Source organism: Sceloporus occidentalis, unplaced genomic scaffold (assembly GCF_023333645.1).
Source record: "Sceloporus occidentalis isolate IW3139 unplaced genomic scaffold, rSceOcc1.0.p SCAF_23, whole genome shotgun sequence".
NCBI lineage: Eukaryota > Metazoa > Chordata > Lepidosauria > Squamata > Phrynosomatidae > Sceloporus > Sceloporus occidentalis.
Genome location: NW_028317003.1, coordinates 671,849 through 694,141, shown reverse-complemented (window position 1 = coordinate 694,141; position 22,293 = coordinate 671,849). Strand labels below are relative to the sequence as shown.

At 37.7% G+C, this 22,293-nt stretch overlaps 1 protein-coding gene across 1 annotated transcript in view; it reads right to left on the bottom strand.

The window, feature by feature from the left end:
- LOC149300658 (thiamine pyrophosphokinase 1-like) overlaps positions 1-22,293 on the bottom strand; it is a 173,900-nt gene that overhangs the window by 82,238 nt on the left and 69,369 nt on the right. The window contains exon 8 of the mRNA XM_089484739.1: positions 5,658-5,769. Within this exon, the coding sequence (XP_089340865.1) occupies positions 5,658-5,769 (112 nt within the window). The remainder of the gene's footprint in view (positions 1-5,657; positions 5,770-22,293) is intronic.

The window sequence follows — 22,293 nt, the reverse complement described above, 5'->3', positions numbered from 1 at the left end:
GATACGAAAGGTAGGTAGGCATACATAAAAATATAAAATCCTTAGCTGCCTTACCTCACCAACGGTGAGGAGAAGCAAGTTCCGATGGGTTCCTAAGCCTAAAAAGGGGCAAACTCGCCAACATCTGGTGGGCATAACCTCACTCTTACCCACCTCCTGAGAGTGATGGCCATCATAGGAACACATGAGCCCCCAGTATGTAGGAGTGCATTCCCCTATGTTGCCCTACTCAGGTTACTTGTGGTTGTATGGTGCAAAGTCTGTAACCAAATGAATGATATATATAATAAAACAACGAAACATTTTGGATGAACAAAGGCCGTGGTCTTTTATTTAGCTTATAACAAATTTCCAACCATAAACAATCAAAACAACTTTGTATCAAAACTAGAATAAACCACAACTCTTGGTCCAAACCACAGAGTTATAAAATAATTTTAATCAAGGCCAACTGCCCCAACAGCCTATCAGCCTGACACTGAACAAAACCCCCAATGTTCACTCCCTGTTAAGAGAGCAACTTGACCCCAATAAAAGCCACGACATGACTAAACATAAATAATTTTCTTTTTTTCTTTTTTTTTTTTAATTAATTAATTAATTTTTTTTTCAAAACAAAAAACATAAAATAATCAAGGGAGGGAGGGCGGGAGACAATTCAGCAGCTCTTCCATGCTGCCCCCGAAGCTTTGCTGAAAACCGCCGCTCACCAGACTCAAAAGGTCAGTGCAGTCAGTTAACGCTAGCCCGGGTAGTGAAATAAGCACCTCAGAGACATCCCTTATATAGCCTGGAATCCCGCCTAAAACATAGCGCGAGCTGTCCGCGAGCGCAACTGGAATGCAAAAGGGGGCGGGCAACTAAGCGGCGCGAGCTGCTCACGAGCGCAAAAACCCAAAAAGGCGGGCAAAACTAAGCGGCGCGAGCGCATTCTGGAGAAATCCTTGTTGTCCTTTCCCTGACCCCTGTGATTTAACCCTTTACACAAATTATGGTCCCCAACAACCACATGCAGCCCCGTGCTATTTTCACAGGGCTTTCTCAGTAGAGGGGCATAGCCTGGCTCCTATCTGCATACAGACCTGGTATTAGGGTTGCTATGGAGATGACAGCAACAAATTAATTAAAGAGACCATCTCCAGCTGTGAGATACTTACCCTGAGGCCTATACATATAGCCACACCTCCTTTCTTGTTTAGTTATTAAGCTCCCTTCAGTGTACCTGTTGTTCCTGAAGGTGTTGTTTGCCGTTATTTTTACGCTTTGACCTCCAGCCTGTTTCCTTGACCAAGAACCTTAGCTGCCAGTTCCAACCTCTGCTTTCATTTTGACTATGCCTTTTGGTTCATCCTTTTGTATTATGCTTTTTTTGGAATTACTGCCCTAGAGCACCCATTCACTGTCACCACAGTTGTTCCCACTCTAGTTAGTAAATCCACGTCCACAAGTATGGCACCCTTTTCCACCTCTGGTGTACCTGCTTTAGTGGGCTACAACTCTCATCACTCATCAGTGTTGTGGCTGCATGTAATGGGAGCTCACCAGCCTTGATTTCATTTAGACTCGGAGGGTTTTAAAGTGGGAGAAAAGCCTGTGATGTGATCAGGGGTTTCTCACAATAGATCTGCTGGCAGCATGCTGTCTCTTTAACATTACATTTGGTTGCCATGATAGCCAGTGACATATTCACTATGCGTGCTGTTCTGGACCGCCCACTCCACCCACCTCTGTCCGTGGCCATTGTCCTTACAGCTGTGTGCCGGGATGTGACCCCATATCCTGTTGCTTTGTTTTAGGCGCCACAATCTAATGTGCTGTGAAGGTTGTGCTGGCTGGACACAGTCTGCCATAGTGTCAATGGGATGTTTGGGGTGATCAGAGATCTCCTTTTTAACCAGAGGTGATACTGTCTCTTGAACTTATCATCAAGTAGTCATGCCTGCTACATGGAGCTGACCACTGCTTTCAACTCTTAAGATAGACTTCCATTGGCAAAAGTAGAAGAAGGCTGGTAGTTGGCTTTTAGTGATCAATCACTACACACATTAGAGTGGTGCTATGTGTGAGTCTACTTTGTCTGTTACATAACTCCTGTACATTATCCAGGTTGAACTCAAGTCTCATCTGAATTAGGACTAGGACTGTTTTTTTTTTATAATTCACAGTGAAGACAAGGAGTTAAAATGTTCAAACGTCAAAACCCCAGATTAGTCAATACCCCTATGCATTCTTAGTACTAAAGAACAATACCACAAATATTGAGTTTAGCGATTATGTAACTTATATATTTTTCACTAACACATCCACAATTTTTATTTGTCTGAATGAGGTTAAAAATACCAAAAGAAATGTGAAAGCAAGATTAATGTCTTCAAACTTTTCTCAAATATATTTTTGGACTTCTGTCTCATGATCAAATCTGTTCCCATTAATAAAAAGTTGGGAACATAATGTAATTTCAGTCCAATTCATCTTTCCTGTCACATGCATGCGAGATTCCATGCTTTAATATTCGTCTTACTGAAAACTAGAGTAAAACTGTGAGGGGCTGCTTGGGAGTACAAATATGGTGTCTTTTTTTGAATAGGTCAGTACTATTAATGTGAAAAATATGGGCAGGTGGTGAAATATGAAAGAGGTAGTAATTCTGTATTTGATTCACAGAAAATCTATACTGAACAGAAGTTGTCCTATGGTGGTCTAGCAGAGGAGCAGAGATATCTTTGCTTCGATCTGCCAACAATTAAGAAACCGATTAATTGTTTTATGAAACTGGCAATTGTTTACCACAAAAAGGGTGAGGAAATAGATTTACAAAGGCAAAGACACCTGTTTTAAGCTATACTAACGGGTACTACATTTTAGAGAATGTCAAGAGGTTAGTTGGGCTTTCAGAGTGTATTCATCCTCAGGGACCTTAATTTATAAGGCACTAAATTTAATGATTCTGCTTAGTCTGTCAAAGGTGCTTTTTCTTACAAACAAACCATGGCAAATTAAAAAAAAAAACGTAAGCAGTTGTTTTATAACATGTCTTTTTTTTCTTTCTGCACAAGGTTAAATCAAAAGAACACCTACAGTAAATGTAGAAAAAAAGCTATTCTGTTGATAGGGCAACACTTATGATCTATCAGTGCCATTTCGCATTCTCTGAAACAAAGATATGGGGAAATATCCAGAGATATTTCTGGGTAATGTGGGGCTAGGAACGTTGTTGTAATAATAAATATAGGTAGAAAACCATTAAAGTGAAGGCTCTTTAAAAGTCTTGAATGACCATCGGAAAAATACATAGGGACGTTGTATTTTTTTCTTTACTTTTAAACAACTCTGACATCTTGTTATCACACAGACCTTTTTGCTTATATCTCTTTCACAGAACAAAAGGCATTTTTTTTTCGACTCAACCAAAACAGCAGTTTTAGACACAACTGCCTATTACAGGCAATAATTGTCTATTATCCAGGAAAAGCTTCCAAGAACTCCAATAGGACCGAGAAAACTTACCCATACGTTCAAAGGTCAATAAACAATGTTATTTCCTATTTGTTTTTTTGCAACTTTTTAATCCATTTTTTCTATTTTCCTAAAGAATGTCTGACATATATCACCATCACCATATACTTGGTTTATCTCCATTGAGAGAAATTACATAAAATCTGATATTTATTCAGTCGTCCTATTCTATTTTAACAAGAGGTTTTCCCTTACTCAGCAGACATTCGCAACATTACTTACCAGTGCAACGGAGAATATGGAATTGTGTGATTTAAGGACAAGAACAGCTTTGGTTTTTAAAGTGAATTTACTGTGAAATAAAGTTTTACGTACCTAAAATGTAATGAAGTGTCACATACTCTGGTGCTACAGCAGATTTAAGAATCAAGTTCACCTTTTTAACTTTTAATGTGTAATCTTTGTCTTTAAAGTCAAAATCCCATAAAGATAGAAAAGTTTTCTTTGAGTACTATAGTATAGTAAACATCTATACAGTATAGCACTGTTGCCACAGTTTAGTCACCCTATTTGCAATTAAAAACTGAAAAAAAAAGGTGATATCTGTTGGTGTGGTTCTGTTTTCTTAACGACAAATTAACCTTCTAAAGTAAACTGCCAGAATGGAGTTGCTATGCTAAAATGTAACATCTCAGTCATCTCATATAATTATCCAATATAATAAAAATTTGGAACGCTACGGGTTTAATCCAGAATATCTGGAAATCAGAGCAGATTGCTCTGTGAATAGATAGCGCCACCCTCCAAACAGGTCCAAGAGAGTGCTGAGTGACCATTGCTGGCAAATGTCTAGATGCCTTTATAACCCACATGCTTCTACAGGTGGAAATATGCAATATGTGTGTAAAAAAGAATCCAAGATCACATTTAAAATAAATATTTCCATTTAAAAAAAATATATTTCTATTATAATATTTAAATGGTATATGCTTAAACAAGTGTATGTTTAATGTTATAAGACTGGCTGGCAAGCACCTCTTTCACATTTATGTGCCACATCGATGTTTTATTTCAAAGGTAATCCAGTATGTACTTTTTAATCATACAAAATAAACTATTTTTTAACCCCTTAATGACAAAGCCCATACATGTACGGGCTCAAAATGCATTGTTTTCAATGGGTTTAGGGACCGCCCATTGTTCTTAACGGGATACTGTTATATACTATTACTATGTAAAACATTTACAAACCATCATATAATTTAACATGGTTTGATTGATACTGTTCCAGGACACAAAAGAAGTATGATGTAATGGCTTCGTACCATCCACTAAGCTAACTGATCGTTAGCACTAGTACCAGCATTTACAAAATGTTAAAAGAAGCATATTAACTCGGCTCAAGACACATGTGGAACTTTTCTTAGTGGAAATAAAATACACCCATATAAATGGCATAGTCTTAATGTTAATAAAAAACACTAAGTACATTACTTCTGATTCGTGACCCGAATTACCAATAGATATGATTTTATGCCCCTGAATTATTCTTGGTAATATCTTTAAGATTAATAAAGGTCATAAGATGGACAAGCATACTAAAATATCATCAACTCAATTAGCTATGTTATCACACCAACATAAAGCAACAGGAATTAAAGGAACATTCCACCCCTCACATGCACACTGATGCATATGATAGCTGTGTGGTCCCTTTAAATTTTCATGTTGTGCCTTTTACAAATGCAGCAGAAAATATTGATTTGCCCCTTTCCCCACCTACCAGCTAAATGCTATGCAGGAGATGAATTTGGCCAAACACAACTCCCTGCATACGATAAACCCCCCTGCAGTCAGCTCCAGTGCTGGCTCGGTGAACCTCAGACCCATGTGCACATATCTGAAAAGTGCTCTCATTTCATTTCCTTCCACTGACTGGATGCTTCAAGCATTAAACAGTAAACTGTCCCTTTAAGGCAGTATATTTGCTAAAATATATAACATAAAAGTGGATTCAACAAACCTCTAATAATCAAATGTGTATTAGTCACAATGCGTACACATGCGTTGCACTAGTCATTATGCATATATATATATATATATATATATATATATTTAATTTTTCATTATTTTCATTTTATGTGTTTCAACATTATTCACTTAAGGACCAGTCATTGGAATATACAATCGTTCTTACTTACTGAGGTTCCATTTCAGCCCAGTGGTAGTTACAGAATTGCACGCTGATCCCACTGGTATCAGGCCACACCATTTCCCCTCTTTTCCCGTTGACACGTGTAGTTTGTGCTTTCCCTGTGATACAAAATGCAAAATATACAGACATGAAAAGCAGCCAACACATCCAATTAAAACCTGTACACAAAACCCATAGGTTCTTTTGTGTTATAAAATAGTAGAGAAATAATAAAACTCTCCCAAAACAAGCAACAACAAGCTTACGAGACTTGGACTCCTAAACTGAATAAAGCCAACTTGCACGTTCTTAGTTCCAATTAGAAAAAAAAAAATCACATCACAACTTTCCTAAGCAAATGCTGGGCTTTATTTTATTATCCCCCCATCACTATGCAGGAGGTGGAGAAAGAGGAGGGAAATTGTGATGCCGCAGTTAAATTAACTTTTTTATCGACTAACCACTCATTTTTTTAGTGAATAGACTCCTTTGAGGCCTCTTAGGAAACATACAGTAGTATCGTTATTTTCCATATTTTTCTGTGACCGCACTGTTTTCCTCGTTAGAAGTTTACAAAACAATATGTTCCAAACATAAAAAACACCAAAACATAGACGTTACCCTTTTTCTAAACAATGGCTTGCAAACGCCAGAAAAAAATGCATAGTTCGCATTGCCACAAAGAATCAGCTGAGTGTAGTGTCTGAGCAGGGAAAGTCACTCAAAATATCACAACTGACAATGAAAGCCCCCAGGTCTGCAATAAAGGAAGTTTATTGGAACAAAATGAGAACCATATTTGATGTCCATACTATCCTATATTACTGTGTACAGCACTATATTTTATGATCAAGGAGAACATTGTTTCCATGGAACTTCACTTTTACAGGAAAAAAAGTAGTAGTAATTACAAAAACATGAGCAAATAACACATGTAGAGATTTGGCACATCCAATCTAAACCTTTTTTGAAATTCAAAATTGTTTTATTTTTTATATTTACAACATTGCACACGCGTAGAGCAGTACAAGTAAGGGTAAAGACAACCACAGAGCGTGTTGCCAGGAACACAATGTATGAAAATGAAATAAAATAAAAAAGAAGCATTAAGCATGTAATCCAGAACGAGTCCTGGCAGAAGGATAACATTTCAAAACATTAGATTTAGCTGACGAGGGGGGCTTTCGCGCAGCAAATTTTTGGCAACAATGTATCGGTACAAAAAATCAATACACATAGTAACGGGTATATCAGGTAATACAGTAAAGGAAGGACGCGGCTCTCTTTCTCGTGAAAAACGTTAGAAAAATCATGTAGCAACGGACCAACAAGGATCTGAGCGATGTTGAAGCCAATGGGACCAAACTTTTTCATATTGAGGCATCCACTGGTCATTTTGAAAAGAGAGCTTCTCGAGAGTGTGGACGCGTTCTACAATTCGGAACACCCCCAACATGCAAGGTAAAGAGGACGACTTCCAGTGACGGGCTATCAACGATTTCAGCGTGAGGAAAAAGTGTAGGCTACATTTCCTGATGAGGGTATTACATAGTCCGGAAACGTGAAGAAGGGCAACTTCAGGAGTAAAAGGGAGGTGGACGTTCAAAGCAGAGGAAATGAAAGCGAGATCTACTGTCTATGGGGCAGGGCAGTTTACTTTGGTCTCACAAAGATGACCCAATCAGAACACCAGCTCCTCTAAACTGGATGTTAGTTCCGTGAGACAGTAAGATGGACCCAAGAAATGCTTTCACAAAATTCCTACAGATTTAATATTATATACACCGCAATTTGAATAACTATAAATATTTAAGGTCGCTAATTGTATTCATATTCCAATGTCCTTGTTAGCAGTTATCTAAGCTCTGACCTAGAACATATTCTAGAAATTATTACCTTGCCTATAGGGCACTAAGAGGTGACGGATGCTAAACAAATGCAATCATGAGGCTCTTTTTTCTATTTTCTGATCGTTTCATGCCGAAGTGCGTGTTCTTTTTAAATACAATAGCAAAATGATATCTTTACTTTAATAGGATAAGGAATTCCTTCTATAGCAAAGCTATCTCTTCCCTGAGTAGTTTCCCATCACATATGATTTTAGCTTGTAGCTTTTCGTATATGTGTCAAAGAAAGCTAAGAAATGTGAAATACATATATAGAGATGGCAATCTATATTGCTATTTTTAAGCTGCACATACAATTTGCAATGTTTAAGCAAGTTGTGTCCTTGTTTCTGTTTGGAAGACAGGACTTTCTTTACATTTTTTAGAAATAACTGTAGTTTAGAACTACAGTAAATGCAGTCAGATGATATACAAGAGTAGTAGAGGAGCACAGTTCTTTTGTTCAACTGTCTCTAATATGGCATTCCTTGAATTGCAATATCACAGACTGTTAAATCAGAACCATATTAAATCTGCATTATAGCTGTTTCTTGTTTATGAAATAAGATTGTGCCATCAAGGAGGAAGGATGTTTAACCCCTTAAGGACCGGGCTCATTTTTCGTTTTGTACCCTGTGGGACCGAGGCTGTTTTGACACTTTTGTGGTGCTTGTGTTCAGCTGTAATTTTCTCCTCACCCATTTAGTGTACCCACATAAGTTATATATTGTTTTTTTCAGGACAAGATGGGCTTTCTTCAGATACCATTATTTTGATCGTATCATCTTATTTACTATAAAAAAAATAAAAAAAACATGGTGAAAAATTGAAAAAAAAACATTTTATGACTTTTATTTGAAAAATCTTTTACTCACCTAAAAAAGCAAGTAAAAAAACTAGCTAAATAGATTCTACTACTTGTCCTGAGTTTAGAAATACCCAATGTTTTTATGTTTTTTTGCTGTTTTTTGTAAGTTATAGGGCAATAAGTACAAGCAGCGTTTTATGATTTCCAAATCTTTTTTAACAAATCTGGTCAGTCTGCCTCCATCTCCTCTTTGGAACATCTTTGAAGCCGGTTAACTCAATTTAACCCATTCAAACCATATATTTTTGAAAACTAGACACCCCAGGGTATTCCAAATGCTGTTATTTTAACCCTTTCCATGCACCAATTATACAACTACACTTTGTCAAACTTTGTAATAGTAATTTTTTTTAATTTTTTTTCCACACAAATTGTACTTTAGTTATAGATATACAGGTGCTGGTATATGTCACTGTCAAACAACACCCCAATATGTGTTCAGGAACATCTCCTGAGTACAGCGATACCCCACATGCATGGGTTTGTCAGATTGTTTGGCTGGTAAAAGGCTACTTTTGGGGCATGCGTAATTCAGGTGGTCATTTGGTCATTGTGCCTCCCTCTCCTCTTTGGAATATCTTTGAAGCCGGTTAACTCAATTTAACCCATTCAAACCATATATTTTTGAAAACTAGACACCCCAGGGTATTCCAAATGCTGTTATTTTAACCCTTTCCATGCACCAATTATAGAACTACACTTTGTCAAACTTTGTAATAGTAATTTTTTTATTTTTTTTTTCACACAAATTGTACTTTAGTTATAGATATACAGGTCCTGGTATATGCCACTGTCAAACAACACGCCAATGTGTGTTCAGGAACATCTCCTGAGTGCAGTGATACCCGACATGCATGGGTTTGTCGGGTTGTTTCAGATTTAAAATGCCACATTTGGGAAGTGCGCTTATTTTCTCCATTTTGGTCAGTCTGTACCTATGCCCTATATTTGAGCTAGGCCACTCCAATTTACCCCATCAGCCATTTTTTTTATATATTAGACACCCCTTGGGTATTTGAAGTGCTTTTATTTTAACTCTTTGTTGAGATTTTTGAGAATTTTTAGCACTTGCTCAAAATAATAAACTTTATTTTTTAATTTAATTTTATTTTTTTAATACTTTTTTAATATTTTTTTTTACACATTTTGCTGGTACTGGATGGTTCATCTAGTGACATCACTGCATAATTATTTTTAAATGTTAGCACATTTTTTTTTAATTTTTTTTTCCATTTTTTATTTATTTTTATTTTTTTTGAATATTTTACTAATCACATAGTGATTAGAAAGCTGGGCTCCATTGACTTGCATGGTTGAATGCAGTACCTGTATTCAACCAGCAAGTGGAGCCAGTTCTCTAGAGGGTCTGGAGACCCTCTAGCGAACTTTTTCGTCTTTATTGTTTTATTTCCCGGGCCGCCGCCATCTTGCTTGATGGCGAAGATCACCGGCAGCGGCGGCTGTGACCGCTCTCCGGAGCGGTCACAGCCCACCCAGAGGTAAGTGTTTGGTGTCGCTGGATGCCTCCTGATCGAGGCATTCCAGCGACACCATTTAAGTTTAGGAGGCGATCGTTGATCGCCTCCTAAACGCTTTTAAAACGGGCGTCCGCCGCCATACAATGTATGGCGGCTGTTGACGCCCCGGGGAGGGCGATCTCGGCCTTGCTGAATGCCTCGACATCGAGGCATTGCAGCAAGGCCGTTTAAGCGAAGAAAGTGATCCTTGATCACTTTCTAAGCTTATTTAATTTTTTGACGGTTCAGGACCGTCAAAGGTCATTTAGTGACCTTCTTGTTATGACGGTCCTGAACCGGCAAAGGTCGCGAAGGGGTTAAAAGTCAATTATTTGTTCAATACAATTTATATTATTTTGAGTTTACTTAAAACAGAAATTGCTACACCCAATATGTATTTCAAGGCTAATTCAAGGAATGCTCCAGCACCACATCAGCTTTAATGCATATGATATTTGAGTTACTACTTCAAATTTTGGTCCCCCTTACAAACAGAATTCATATTCATATTTTACTTTACCCACCCCGAGCTACTTCAGGAGAAATGTCACCAAAGTCGCCATCAGTCAGCTCCGCTCTTTGCTTAGCAAGGGTTCTGGGGGAGTTTCATGTGCATGCACAGAAAACAAGGGAGTGCTTTCCTTCTATTCAAGCAGCCAATCAGTGGTGCAAAAAACAGACCACAGAGTGGATGTTACTCTGCAGCTCTGGGGTTGCAGTTTCTTCTAAAGGCATGTACATTGAAGTATTTAGGAAGTACTTTAATATGCATGGGGTGCTGGACTGTCCCTTCAAACAGGATAACAACTAAACTTACACCAAATGGACATCGAGTAACTGCACTGTAATATAATGCCATTACAGAGAAGAGCTAGTACAACTGAGCATCTTCCATGAATGTGATTTACAAAATACATATTCAGTAACTTTTAATTTAGCTTTTTTTGTAAACTCTTTCAGTATGAATTGCTTTCCTTGTGCCACGTAGTACAGTACATACAATAATGAATGAAGGTCAAGGTGGAATGAGAATTGTCACAAAATTACTCAAGCAAGCACATGTAATTAATAGATAAGTTAGTGCCACGATTCCATTGTGCAGCTTTTCTAAAAGCTGAAATTCTTCAGTAAAAAAAAAAAAAGGATGTAAAGTACTAACTTTTCAAGACAAATGCTTATACTTGTTTAAAAATAATTCAGAACAGAAAAACCTAGATTTAAAGTTTATGCTTTAGGCTTTATGACAACAAAAAATCAAATTATGGCATTACAGAGCTACAGCTGTAAGATCATTGGTTACATAGGTCCAGAAACACCATAAGCATTTAGAGACACCCCAGCCTACCACCCTGAAAGCAGTGGGGAGTGCATGGGGATCAAGGGTTTAAATCGATTAGGGAATGTATAGACTATTTTACAGATATGTTGATCCTGGTGCTTCCTTTGAAACGTTTCTGTGGAAATGCCCAGTCACCATTTGACCGGTGATATAATGAAATACAGAAGATAATACAGGTCATGAAAACAAAATAAACAATCCAGCACACCTTATTTACATATGCAAAAACATATATGAAACACTATATTAAATAATTATATAGCGTATTGGCAGTTGAGACAAATCCTGGGTGTCAGTGAGAGCTCCCCATTGTTTTTGGCATTAGATTTCTGCCATTTGGTAAAGGCACACTCCAATATGTGTGGCACAAATGTAGAATATATACTTGCATATCCTAATGCTCTATGATAGATCCAAGTGAGGTCTACTCACTAAAGAGAGAGAGTTATCAAAAGAGTTTGCAAGAAAACCATAGTTTAATCTTCTTGACTTCACTATATGTTACAACTCAAGTCAACTTTTGGCTTGATGGCTCTGTAATGTGGAGTTAAATCAGTGATTTTCTCAAAGTTTCCTTAATCGTTGAATTATACAGTATACAGGGCCACCTCAGCCCTTCATGTCAACGAGGGACAGTCCTTCAAAATGAATAGTGAATTAATGGAGACCACAATTCTAAGGGCAAACAGAAGAAAATATGATAACCATAAAAAACAAAAAAAGAAAACAAAACCCATTCATATAATGTCAAATAAAAATATAATATATGTGGAACATCAACAGTAAGTCCACATTTTTATAGATGTTATCTCATGAAATATCCATCAATTGTCCAGCAAGTATTGAAATTGTTTGTAGCAATTTCTTCCAAGTTGCCTTCCAAGACATCTCCAAAAGGTTGTGAGAGCTAGTTTTAAAATTGCAGAGATTCATGGGTAAGTATGCACCTAAAACCTAACTTCTACAGTTAATAGTAAAGACGGTCACGGTAATACACATTTGTAACAGTTAAGGATTATAAACGGACACTTTTTGAATACTGGGGAATTTGTACTCTTTTAGAGGTTATTTGCTCTAAAATATATTTTCTATAATTAGATAACAGAATAACGTTCTTATGAACATTCCAAAATTTCACTCAGTTAAGTCAAATGAACTTGTTTGGGTTTAATGAATAAAATGTAACAAAAAAAAGAAAAGAAAAAAAAAAAAGATATTGAAAATGGAACCCATACACACTGTTCTATAAAACACATTCAGAAATACATCCACTTGCTACTGCCTTTCTGTAGTATGATGGCCTTTCATATTATGAACTTAAAATGTCCATCCACATAGAGCTCTTTGTGTGGTTTTTTACAAAAACACTGGAAACAATTTTGAAGAAAGGATGCTTTTTTGTTTCTTAAAAGAAAGCAGGACTTTCTGTGGACATGTTCTCATTCATTTCTGAAAGATCTTGACACACACAGCGACAAAAGTCTCTTTTATCCACCTCTGTCCGTAGGGTCCTATTTAAGATTTAGGAACAGTGCCACACTTAGAATGTAAATGATAACATCACAGAAGATGTGACGTTAGCAATATCATTTTTCTGAATATGCTATAAATTGAATAAATTTACCAGTTTATCAAAACGTGTAAACCTATGAAACAATATATGCGCAGTGTGCGGAATAGCTTTATGACAAAAAGCATGCATTTTGACTGGGTAATTTTCTGCATTTGTAAATTGAACGTTTGTCAATTTCGAACTGTGCATCCCAGAGTGGAGATGGAATAAAATGCTTTTTGCTTGGTCACTGGGTAAATTAACAGCTTGTAAATCAAATTCACATAGTTAGATTTGACTTCTGGATGTTAGTGTATTTGAGCCCTTCTCATAGCATTGCACCATAACGTCAAATATATTACATGACTTCTGCTACATTTTCAATTTAATTAAAAGTAAAGTGAAAAGCATGTACCACTAAGACATGCAGATTAATTCCACACCCAAGTACACTGCGCTCTGGAGAGTTGTGGCACAAAATGGCACAATAATTGCTTCATATTTAGATTTATTGCCTCAGAATGATTTTTATTTATAACCTTTTTTTGTGGACTGGTTAGATCTAGGTGGATGTAGTTGTAAGCTAATTTTAATACATATTGTAGGGACTTACCTTCACGGTGACTGGGTTTCCCACCATCTGGCCGCTTCTTTCTGCAATGCCGGAGGCATACTGTGCCGACCCCCATTGCATGGATCTTCTGAGGAAGCAGGTCGCTGTGTAACATACCAGCTACCTCATTTGGATAGCCGGCATCATGGTAGGCCACACCTAGGACTACTCTGTAGAAGGCGATCATGTGATTTCAGCCTGGATTATTCTACTTAAATGTTGGGCCTTCAGTCTCACCATTCCCTTTGTTGCTGTTGCAGTGTTCAAGTGACTTTGGTGCATTTGTGTTCTGACCTGGCTTGTCCTTACCCAGTCTCTTATTTGATTCAGCTTGACTACACTGATTTCTGGCTTGACTCTGCTTGTCCTGTGACCTCACTACTCCTATCAATTTGGATTACATGACGTTCGGCTCCTGTTCCTGACCCTCACAGGTTTCTTCACCTGATTGTAGATACTGACTCACCTAGCACCCAGTGCCTAGTTTCTCCTTGGCCTTGGTTAGCCTCATCTCTGCACCTGCGTTCCTACCTACAGAATTCATTACACGTTAAAGGTTTACATTTCATTTTGGAAGTTGATTGTATCTATCTGTGTAATAATATCAAGCTGGCAGCTGTTTCATGAAAAGCCTATATAGATTTCACCCTGATCTTTAGCTTTTTTTATATACTCTGCAGTAGACAAACCAAGCTGGGGACATTTGGACAGCAGTGTCCATTGTCGCAGAGAAGAATCTCTACAAAGAAAACAAGTAGCTGCATTTGCTTCCTGGTTACAGGCTTCTGCGTGGTACTCCCTAGCAGAAGGTCGCATCCTAAAGGAACATGTGTGCAGTCATTGGGAGCTTGTCCGCTGGAAGAAAAACCCTAAGTAATTATGGTTTTTATGGACTTTGTTCTTCACAGATCTACTTTTTGGCATTACTGCCACACTGGTCAAATATTTATATATTTGCACAATAGTTTTGGACGCCTTTCCCCCATGTTAATACCTTAGACGCGTATAATAACTGGCATTGCTATACATTTTTATGATGTATACCGAATGATGTTCATTAATGACAGTACTGCATGCACTCATCTAGATTACTGATTATATTTTTTCCATGGATTCTGTCCATGGAAAGCTAAAATATTCTTCCTTAGATATGCATTTGGTGTATAAAGGGTCTGATTTTTTTTAAACTGATACAATTTATATAGCGCAGTAATTAATACACATTTACTTAGTCCATCAAATAGCATTTGGATTTTGACAGAATATACTTAAAGCACAGAATAATATTCAATAGGAATAAATGAAACATTATTGCTAGTGTACATGAACTTAAATGAAGGCCACACTAGCTCTGTAAGTGCTTGCTTTAAAATCTACTAATGAATACTCATGTAAAGAAAAAGGAAGGTGGTAGGCAGGGCTGATGTTTTGTGTTATAGTTGATGCAAAAAAGTTGTTACAAAAGAAACTACAGTTTTCAATGTGCCAATCATCAACACCTCAAAATGAGAGTTATTCTATACTGCACTTTTTCTTGCATCAGGCTATATTCTTTTAAACAGCAAATATATTATGTTTTTCATATACCATAAGCCCATGCAAGGCACAACTACATTTAGCATTGTGCCCGAGATAACAGAGGTCAGATGAGGAAAACTTTATACTATAAAAACAACATAATACAATCAAATAAACACAAATAAAGTCAGAAAATAGAATGTGTAGGTAATTTTAAGAGATGTCAATATGAAAATTCTAAGTCCATCCTTCAGGCCATAGTTTTTTTTAGAAAACCCTTCATAAATACATATTCTCTCATACAGTACACCTGTAATGTAATTTAGGGAGACATGGCATTGATAATTAATTGTATTGATCAGTAATGGCCAGTCCCTTCATAAAATCCCTTGCGATTGCATGTGGTCTGTTTGTAAGGTGATATTTGTCCATGATAAGTACCTGATTCCTCTATCTAGCTTAGGGGGTTTCTTAAAATAGCCCCCAGATAAGTGCTGCATTATATAAAGAGACGTAAAAGAAGCCTGTCTGGCATTTTATTTTTCCCCTCTATGCTCCCTGACACTACTACTGCCTATTATCAGTCCTGCTACTCCTCCAAAGCTCCCCCCTGTGTTATTATTTCACAGCGGGCTGACCACCTACAGCGACACCGACATCCTTGTGCATGTAAAACAGAACGCAGTTACCCGGATGGAGCTATAGAACCATATTTTAAGAAAGTAAAAAATTACTCATCGCAAGCACATTACATACATATTTTATGTAAGGAGATAAAATAGATTTGTGCACACTTCATCACAAACACAGCAATACACCTAAATTCAAACACAGCAGCACACAAAAAATGAGATACATCATTTATTGAGAATCGCACATTGACCCCTCAAGTGCCGGGTCAGAACTAAAGGGGTTAACGAGTGCCCGCACCCTCTAATCACCACCTGCATATTGTTTCTAACTTTAGTCTGTCATTCCTCTCCTGTGCCTCCAAGATCAGGCTGGCTAGTGATATGTCTGGCATCACCTGCCAATGTATGCCCGGATCTTAGTCATCTCATACAGGGGCAGGCTGGGCCGGGGGGCAATTGCCCCCCAGGCCTCCCTGAATCCAGGCCGGTGGGCCGGCCGGATTACCGGCAGACGGATATTCAACGCAGCCGCTTAGTTTGCGGCTGGATTGAATGCGGCCGTCGTGCCAGTAGCGTACCGGCCGCCCCTGGCAGCCGGCGCGGCAACTGTGGTTGTGTGTCAGGACTTGTGTGCTGGGATTTGAGAAAAACACTGAAGCCACGCCCACCGTCTTCCGCACCGGAAGGACAGGACACAGAAGAGGAAGAACGAAGAGGAGGAAAAGTGACAGTGACAGAAGAAAGGTAGGACAAGATTCAGGGAGAGTGGATAGTGTGTGAGAGTGATGGGTGTTATGCTGAATGTTTGTGAATGAGGGTTTCAGATAGCATGGATGTGTAAGTGTTGGGTGATAGCATGGCATAGGGAGGCTGTAATCACATTCCTTTCATGCCCAGATTCCAGCATAGACTGGCTGCCTAGGCATGATAGGAGTGTGATTGCTGTTATCAAATTTTTTTTTTGGTCCAACTTTGGTGTGTTAACAACACTTTTATTGGACAGAATAATTAATATATATATATATATATTGCAAACAGCAATCACACTCCTATCATGCTAAGTCAGCCAGCACATGCTAGAACCTGGGCATGATAGGATTGTGATTGCTGTTAAATTATATATATATATATATATATATATATAAATTAATATTGTTGTTGATTTTTTTTAGTCTAATTTTGGTGAGTTACTTTTAATAATTGCTACTATATACAAAGCCAGTCACTGACGTGGAAGGCCTACACCACATCAATGTTTGGCTTAGTATATAGTGATAGGGGTTGTAGTGCAGTATTGTCAGTGTCTGGCTCAATGTATAGTGATAGGCATATATATATAAGTATATAATAGTTTTAAAGTGTGTGTGGGGGGGTGCCACATACAGTATATGCCACAGGTGCCAAATACTCTTGGTATGCCCCTGCATCATGCGGCAGTCAGGCCCAATGGCTGTGCCTCAGCTCTTTGTCCCACGTCTTAAAAGGGGTGGGATGAAGAGCTGAGGCACAGCCATTGGGCGGTTCGGTGCGTGCACGCCGGCCGCTTTGATTTCCTTAGGCGCCGGTGGAGTGACTGCCACACGACAGCCGCTTTCAATGTCGCTCGCAGCCGCTTTGGTGGCGCAATGGGCCAGTTGACTAGACTTGCCCCCCAGGCCTTGGGCTGCCAGCCCTCCCCTGGTCTCATAGTCAGACCTATTTGAGGTCTGATTATAGGACGACCCCGATTATAAGACGAGGGGTATTATTCAGAGCATTTGCTCTGAAAAAAACCTTGTCTTATAATCGAGCAAATACGGTAATATTTTTTTTTTCAAATTTCGGCTCCCAAAATTAAGGTGCGTCTTAGACAAGGGAGTGTCTTATACTTGGGTAAATATGGTAGTTTTGTCTCACGAAAGCTCTAGCATCAACAACTGTCAAAAACCATTGGTCTAAATTGTAAAAACGCCTCTGACCAAATGATATCTTTTTACATATATTTTTCCAAAAACACTACAGTAACAATTGAAGTTGAAATATCTCAACACTTTTACTGTAGAAGACATTATGCACCACTCAGTTGTAAGCTATCATTCATATAAAGTACACCAAAATGTCCACACACAAAAGACTGTAAAGTTTGCAGAGCTATTTGCAGTCTATTTACTGATTACAGTCACTTACAACAGACGGCATCGCAGATAATGTGCATTCATTTCAACTGAATAGTTTTTGCCTACAGTGCAGACAATGAGTAGATTGTGTTCAAAGAAAAAGTCTTTTTCCTCACACATGACCGAGAAAAAAGGTCATTGTACGCATAATTTTTATAGCCTCTAAAATTGAATTTGATATTTCACATATCTATGAACAGGAATGACGCAGAAACCACCTTAGGCTGTCGTTCCAACTAACATCAGCAAGGTTTGGTGAAGGTCAAAAGAAATAAAGACTCATTGTACCTCTTCAGGTAATGGTTCCCACGAGAGCTTTTTCACTAAACGAGTGAAACCTCAGCATGATTTGAGAATGTTTTTAGAAAACTTCTTTATTGTATATCAATGGATATTGAATTGTTCAAAAGGAGGACAGGGCCCATATAAAGCAAAATATAGCTCAAACATAGCTATAAATTCACAGTATACATGGCACAGCATAACAGAATGATATAAAAAAGATAAGTTGATAACGTTTTTTCAAATCAGATTTGAACTAGGTGTTGACAACATTGAGATGCCATTTTATAACCATGATCAGAAGTTAACTATCCATTCTAATTGTATAAAGATTTTTTGTCTTGAACATTTACATCTGTTTGGTTATATTAAAGAGCAGGCTGTGTCTGCAAAAAGTGTCAATGATTTGCTTATTGTTGGCAATAAATAAAGTCATTAGCAGCTGATATTACCAGTGTCAGCTTTAAATAGCCAATTTGTGCATCAAGACAAATGGTTGACCTCTAAGACCTTGCTATCCCTAAGTTAAATCTGTCAACCAATACATTTTAAAACATAGATATGCATCTGCCCTAGTAAATAAGTACATATCTGCACAAAATGTTATAGTAACTGCCTGCAGATATTGACTGTACACGTGTTTTTCACATGCAGCAACCCCTTTTACACAAGTTGATTGATCAAGTGTAACAGTGGTTGGTGCGAGAACCAGATATACTTATACAGCTTGAATGCCTAAACTCTTAGCCTTGCATAGTTCTGCTTCTTTGACCACTGTGGGATCAACTACAAAGGGGATCTCTCGAAGAGAGAAAAACATTTAAATTAAACATTATAATAAAATAAAAAGTAAATAATTATATCAACACCAATGATGACAATGATGGGGACCATGTGATTATAAGATCCCTGTTATCTCTAAAGACTCCAAAAGAATCCTCAATTAAAAAAGTATATCAATAAAATTCATAATTTAAAAAACAGGAAACGAGAATGCCCGGCTCACAACCTGCTTTCCAATTCATCCCAAACGTCTCCAATGGGATAAAGGTCAGGTAAAGGCGCAGGCAACTTGAGCCCCTCTACACCAACCATGTACTTTGTGCTCAGCAGGACAGTCATGCTGCAACAGAAAAGGGTTTTCCCATAAACTAGTGCCAGGGCTAGTTCTATTTGGAACTCTGTAGTGAGTGATGGTACTATGTTTGTGGGTGTTGTCTACATTTTTAAGACTGAGCTCTTTGATGCTTCCACTGGAACAGATCTAACAGGGCAGAATGTCCACTGACTTATGGCAAAGATGTCACTCTATGCCAGCTTTAAAGTCACTAAGCTCTTCTTCGCGGTCCATCCTACTGTCACCTTTTTAGCAATGAGTGTGTCTAAAAAACCTAAGCTCAATAATCATGAGCCGTATCCACATATTTTGGTCATATAGTATAAATACATACTGGTGATAGAGGATTAAAGTTAATGATTGCAAATCATGTCTTTTTAAACTCATTAAACACCTCAGACTTTATGTTTAAAGTGGAATCATGTCTTCACTGAGTCAACAAATTAATCATACTCCGCTCCGAAATCCAACATACTAACCATTGCATATATTGTTATAATATTTTAAAAACTACAGTCAAGACTATCTTATAAGGAATAAAGCTAACACGCTTCATGTGATGCTTTAAAATGTAACCTAAATGTAACCTAGTTGATAGAAATATTTGGTGTCCCAATATATCTTTAGGTTAAAGACCATTGGACCCAAACCAATTTTATCCTTATGTCCCACCCTTGCTGAAGGTTTGAAATGTCCTCCTATATATTGATACTCATATTCCATTTAAGGAAATCTTTTATGAAAACATTATTTCGAACTTTATATGCAACAAAAAAACAATGATTTATTCACTAAAAAGCGACCTGTCGCTCCCTTATCATATTACTTCTCTATACTGCATGATTATTCCTACCATTGCACTTTCTCTCTCCTATATTGCTAGTATGCAGATGTTGTTGACCTGTTCAGACAATCTTTGTAAGGGTGGGTGAGAGTAAATTCATTAAATAATGCTGCCTTGGCTTACATGAGGGGACTGCTTAAACTATATATTGCCTAAACAATAACATTAAACAAATTCAATTTAGGCATGCTAAAAGCTTACTAATGACATAATAGTTTCTCTTCAAGTAACTTCTGTTAGTAACTTCTGAAACCATATTTGCCATTTATCTGATAAAATGTTCCTATTTTAGTAGATTTTTGTGTTGCGTGTTGGCCTTCTATGTTACATAGGTATTAAACTTTGTGCTCCAGAAGAAAAATGTATTGCTGGTTTACAAGGTTTATTGTGTTGCTATGGATTCTTCACCTCATCTATTGTACAACTGGTCAAAATCGACAAAAGAAAAGAAGCAAAAATACAAAAGAAGAAGTCTGTTTTAAATACTGTGCCAGTATTCATTAAAAATAAAAGAAAATGAAGAGGGTAGCATGTGAAACATAGTCTAACTAAAAAAAAAGTATTACAGATTTGATCCCTTGTTGAGGTACATTGGGAATCCTGTTATTATATTTCTAGTAAAGAACAAGTTCTGACAGAGCATAGTTTATATATATATATATATTTTTAAATAAAGAGTTAAATATTTAATACATGCGTCTGTTCTAGTCACTGCCAGAACTCCGATTTCTCCTTTGAAATTTGTATTTCACGAAGACTTACTGTCGGGCTAATGTGTTTGGAGAGAATGGAGAGGGCTCTTATTAAAATGGCACCCACCATATCATTTTGTAATGAATGTAATTGCTGAACAGTAGGGAATTATAAATGAAGCTACATTAGCTGTATCTTGCATTGCTCTGTGTCACAGAATATGACAGAACATAAGAGGGATCCTGTCAGTGAAGATGTAACGCTATTCTAAAGTTAATCAGACGTTTGCATCTTCATGCAGATTTCTACCTATTTACACAAAGTAATTTAAAGCTTTAGTGAACAGCTGTCTTTTTAATATGGAACAATGTGCAATGTGTTCTGAATATACGAGCAACAATAGAGTTATGTTTCTTTCCAACTTTAAAATGACAAAGATTTTTTCTCTATCACGGCAAGAACTTATTTAACTTGAACTCTTACAGGTATGGGTAAAATAAGTCTGTTTAAAACTGATGCTTAGGAGATTGTATGTTTAATATATGGAGGAGTGGGCTGAGTGTGGAGGGATGGGTTGAGGGGGTGTTGCTTCAATGATAGGTTTTGATATACAATAGTTAAAAACCATGCACGTTTTCCTTTACGTACTGGTACTATTGGTCAGCCAATAGCGCATGGGTGTACAACATATGTTTTGGGGTGTTTGGCAAGAGATGGGGAGGGGTTAGTCTAGGTCCAGAAGTAGTTAGGGTTAGCGGCATGGCCACATACCCACCTTACCCAAGGTCGCAAGGTGGTCATTACAATGGAGGTCTTGCTTCAACAGGGCAGACTTTAATTGGTTTTACAGTTCCCTAGGCCTGTTGGGAGATTAGAGGATCTTCCCAACAGCTCTCGAACCCCACTGGTAGCAAGAGTGGGACAGTGGGGCTTCTACCCAGGACAGTGGGACTGCTGGGAGGTTGAATTATGCATTATGCATGACCAGTTCAGTTCATGTGTATACTATAGTGTCAGCGACAGTGTGTATGCGTGTACTGTATATGTATTGTGCTGCAGCTAGTCTGTGACTTTGTGTGTATACTGTAGTGTCAATCAGTGTACATGTGTGTTTATGTATAGTGCTAGAGTCGGTATGTGTGTGTGTGTGTAAATAGAAAATGCCAGGGTCAGTATGTCTACTGTATTGTAGTGCCAGAGTAAGTGTTTGTGCATAGTGTTAAAGTGTGTATCTTTATATATGTATAGCATTAGCCAGTGTGTGTGTGTTTGTGTGAATGTTGTTAGTAAATAGTGTATGCGGGTGTATGAGTGTGGTGATAGTGTGTATGGTGTTGTGTATGTTACAGTATGGTATGAGTATGGCATGAGTGTGTATGTCAGCAGAGAGTGTAATATGTGTGTGTTAGTGTATGGTATTAGCATGAGTGTAGAATGTTAGAGTGTGTTAATATAAGGAGTTTGCAAGCAAAAGATGTTAGCAGGTGTTCAAGGTGTAAAATAGTGCTTATTGTCATGAAATCTGCAGACCAGGGTAATAAATGGAAAAAAATGTGTGCCTCCAAGAACAAAAACAAATGTGTCGATCCGGATTGAGAATAACGTTAAGGATAAATAAAACAACAC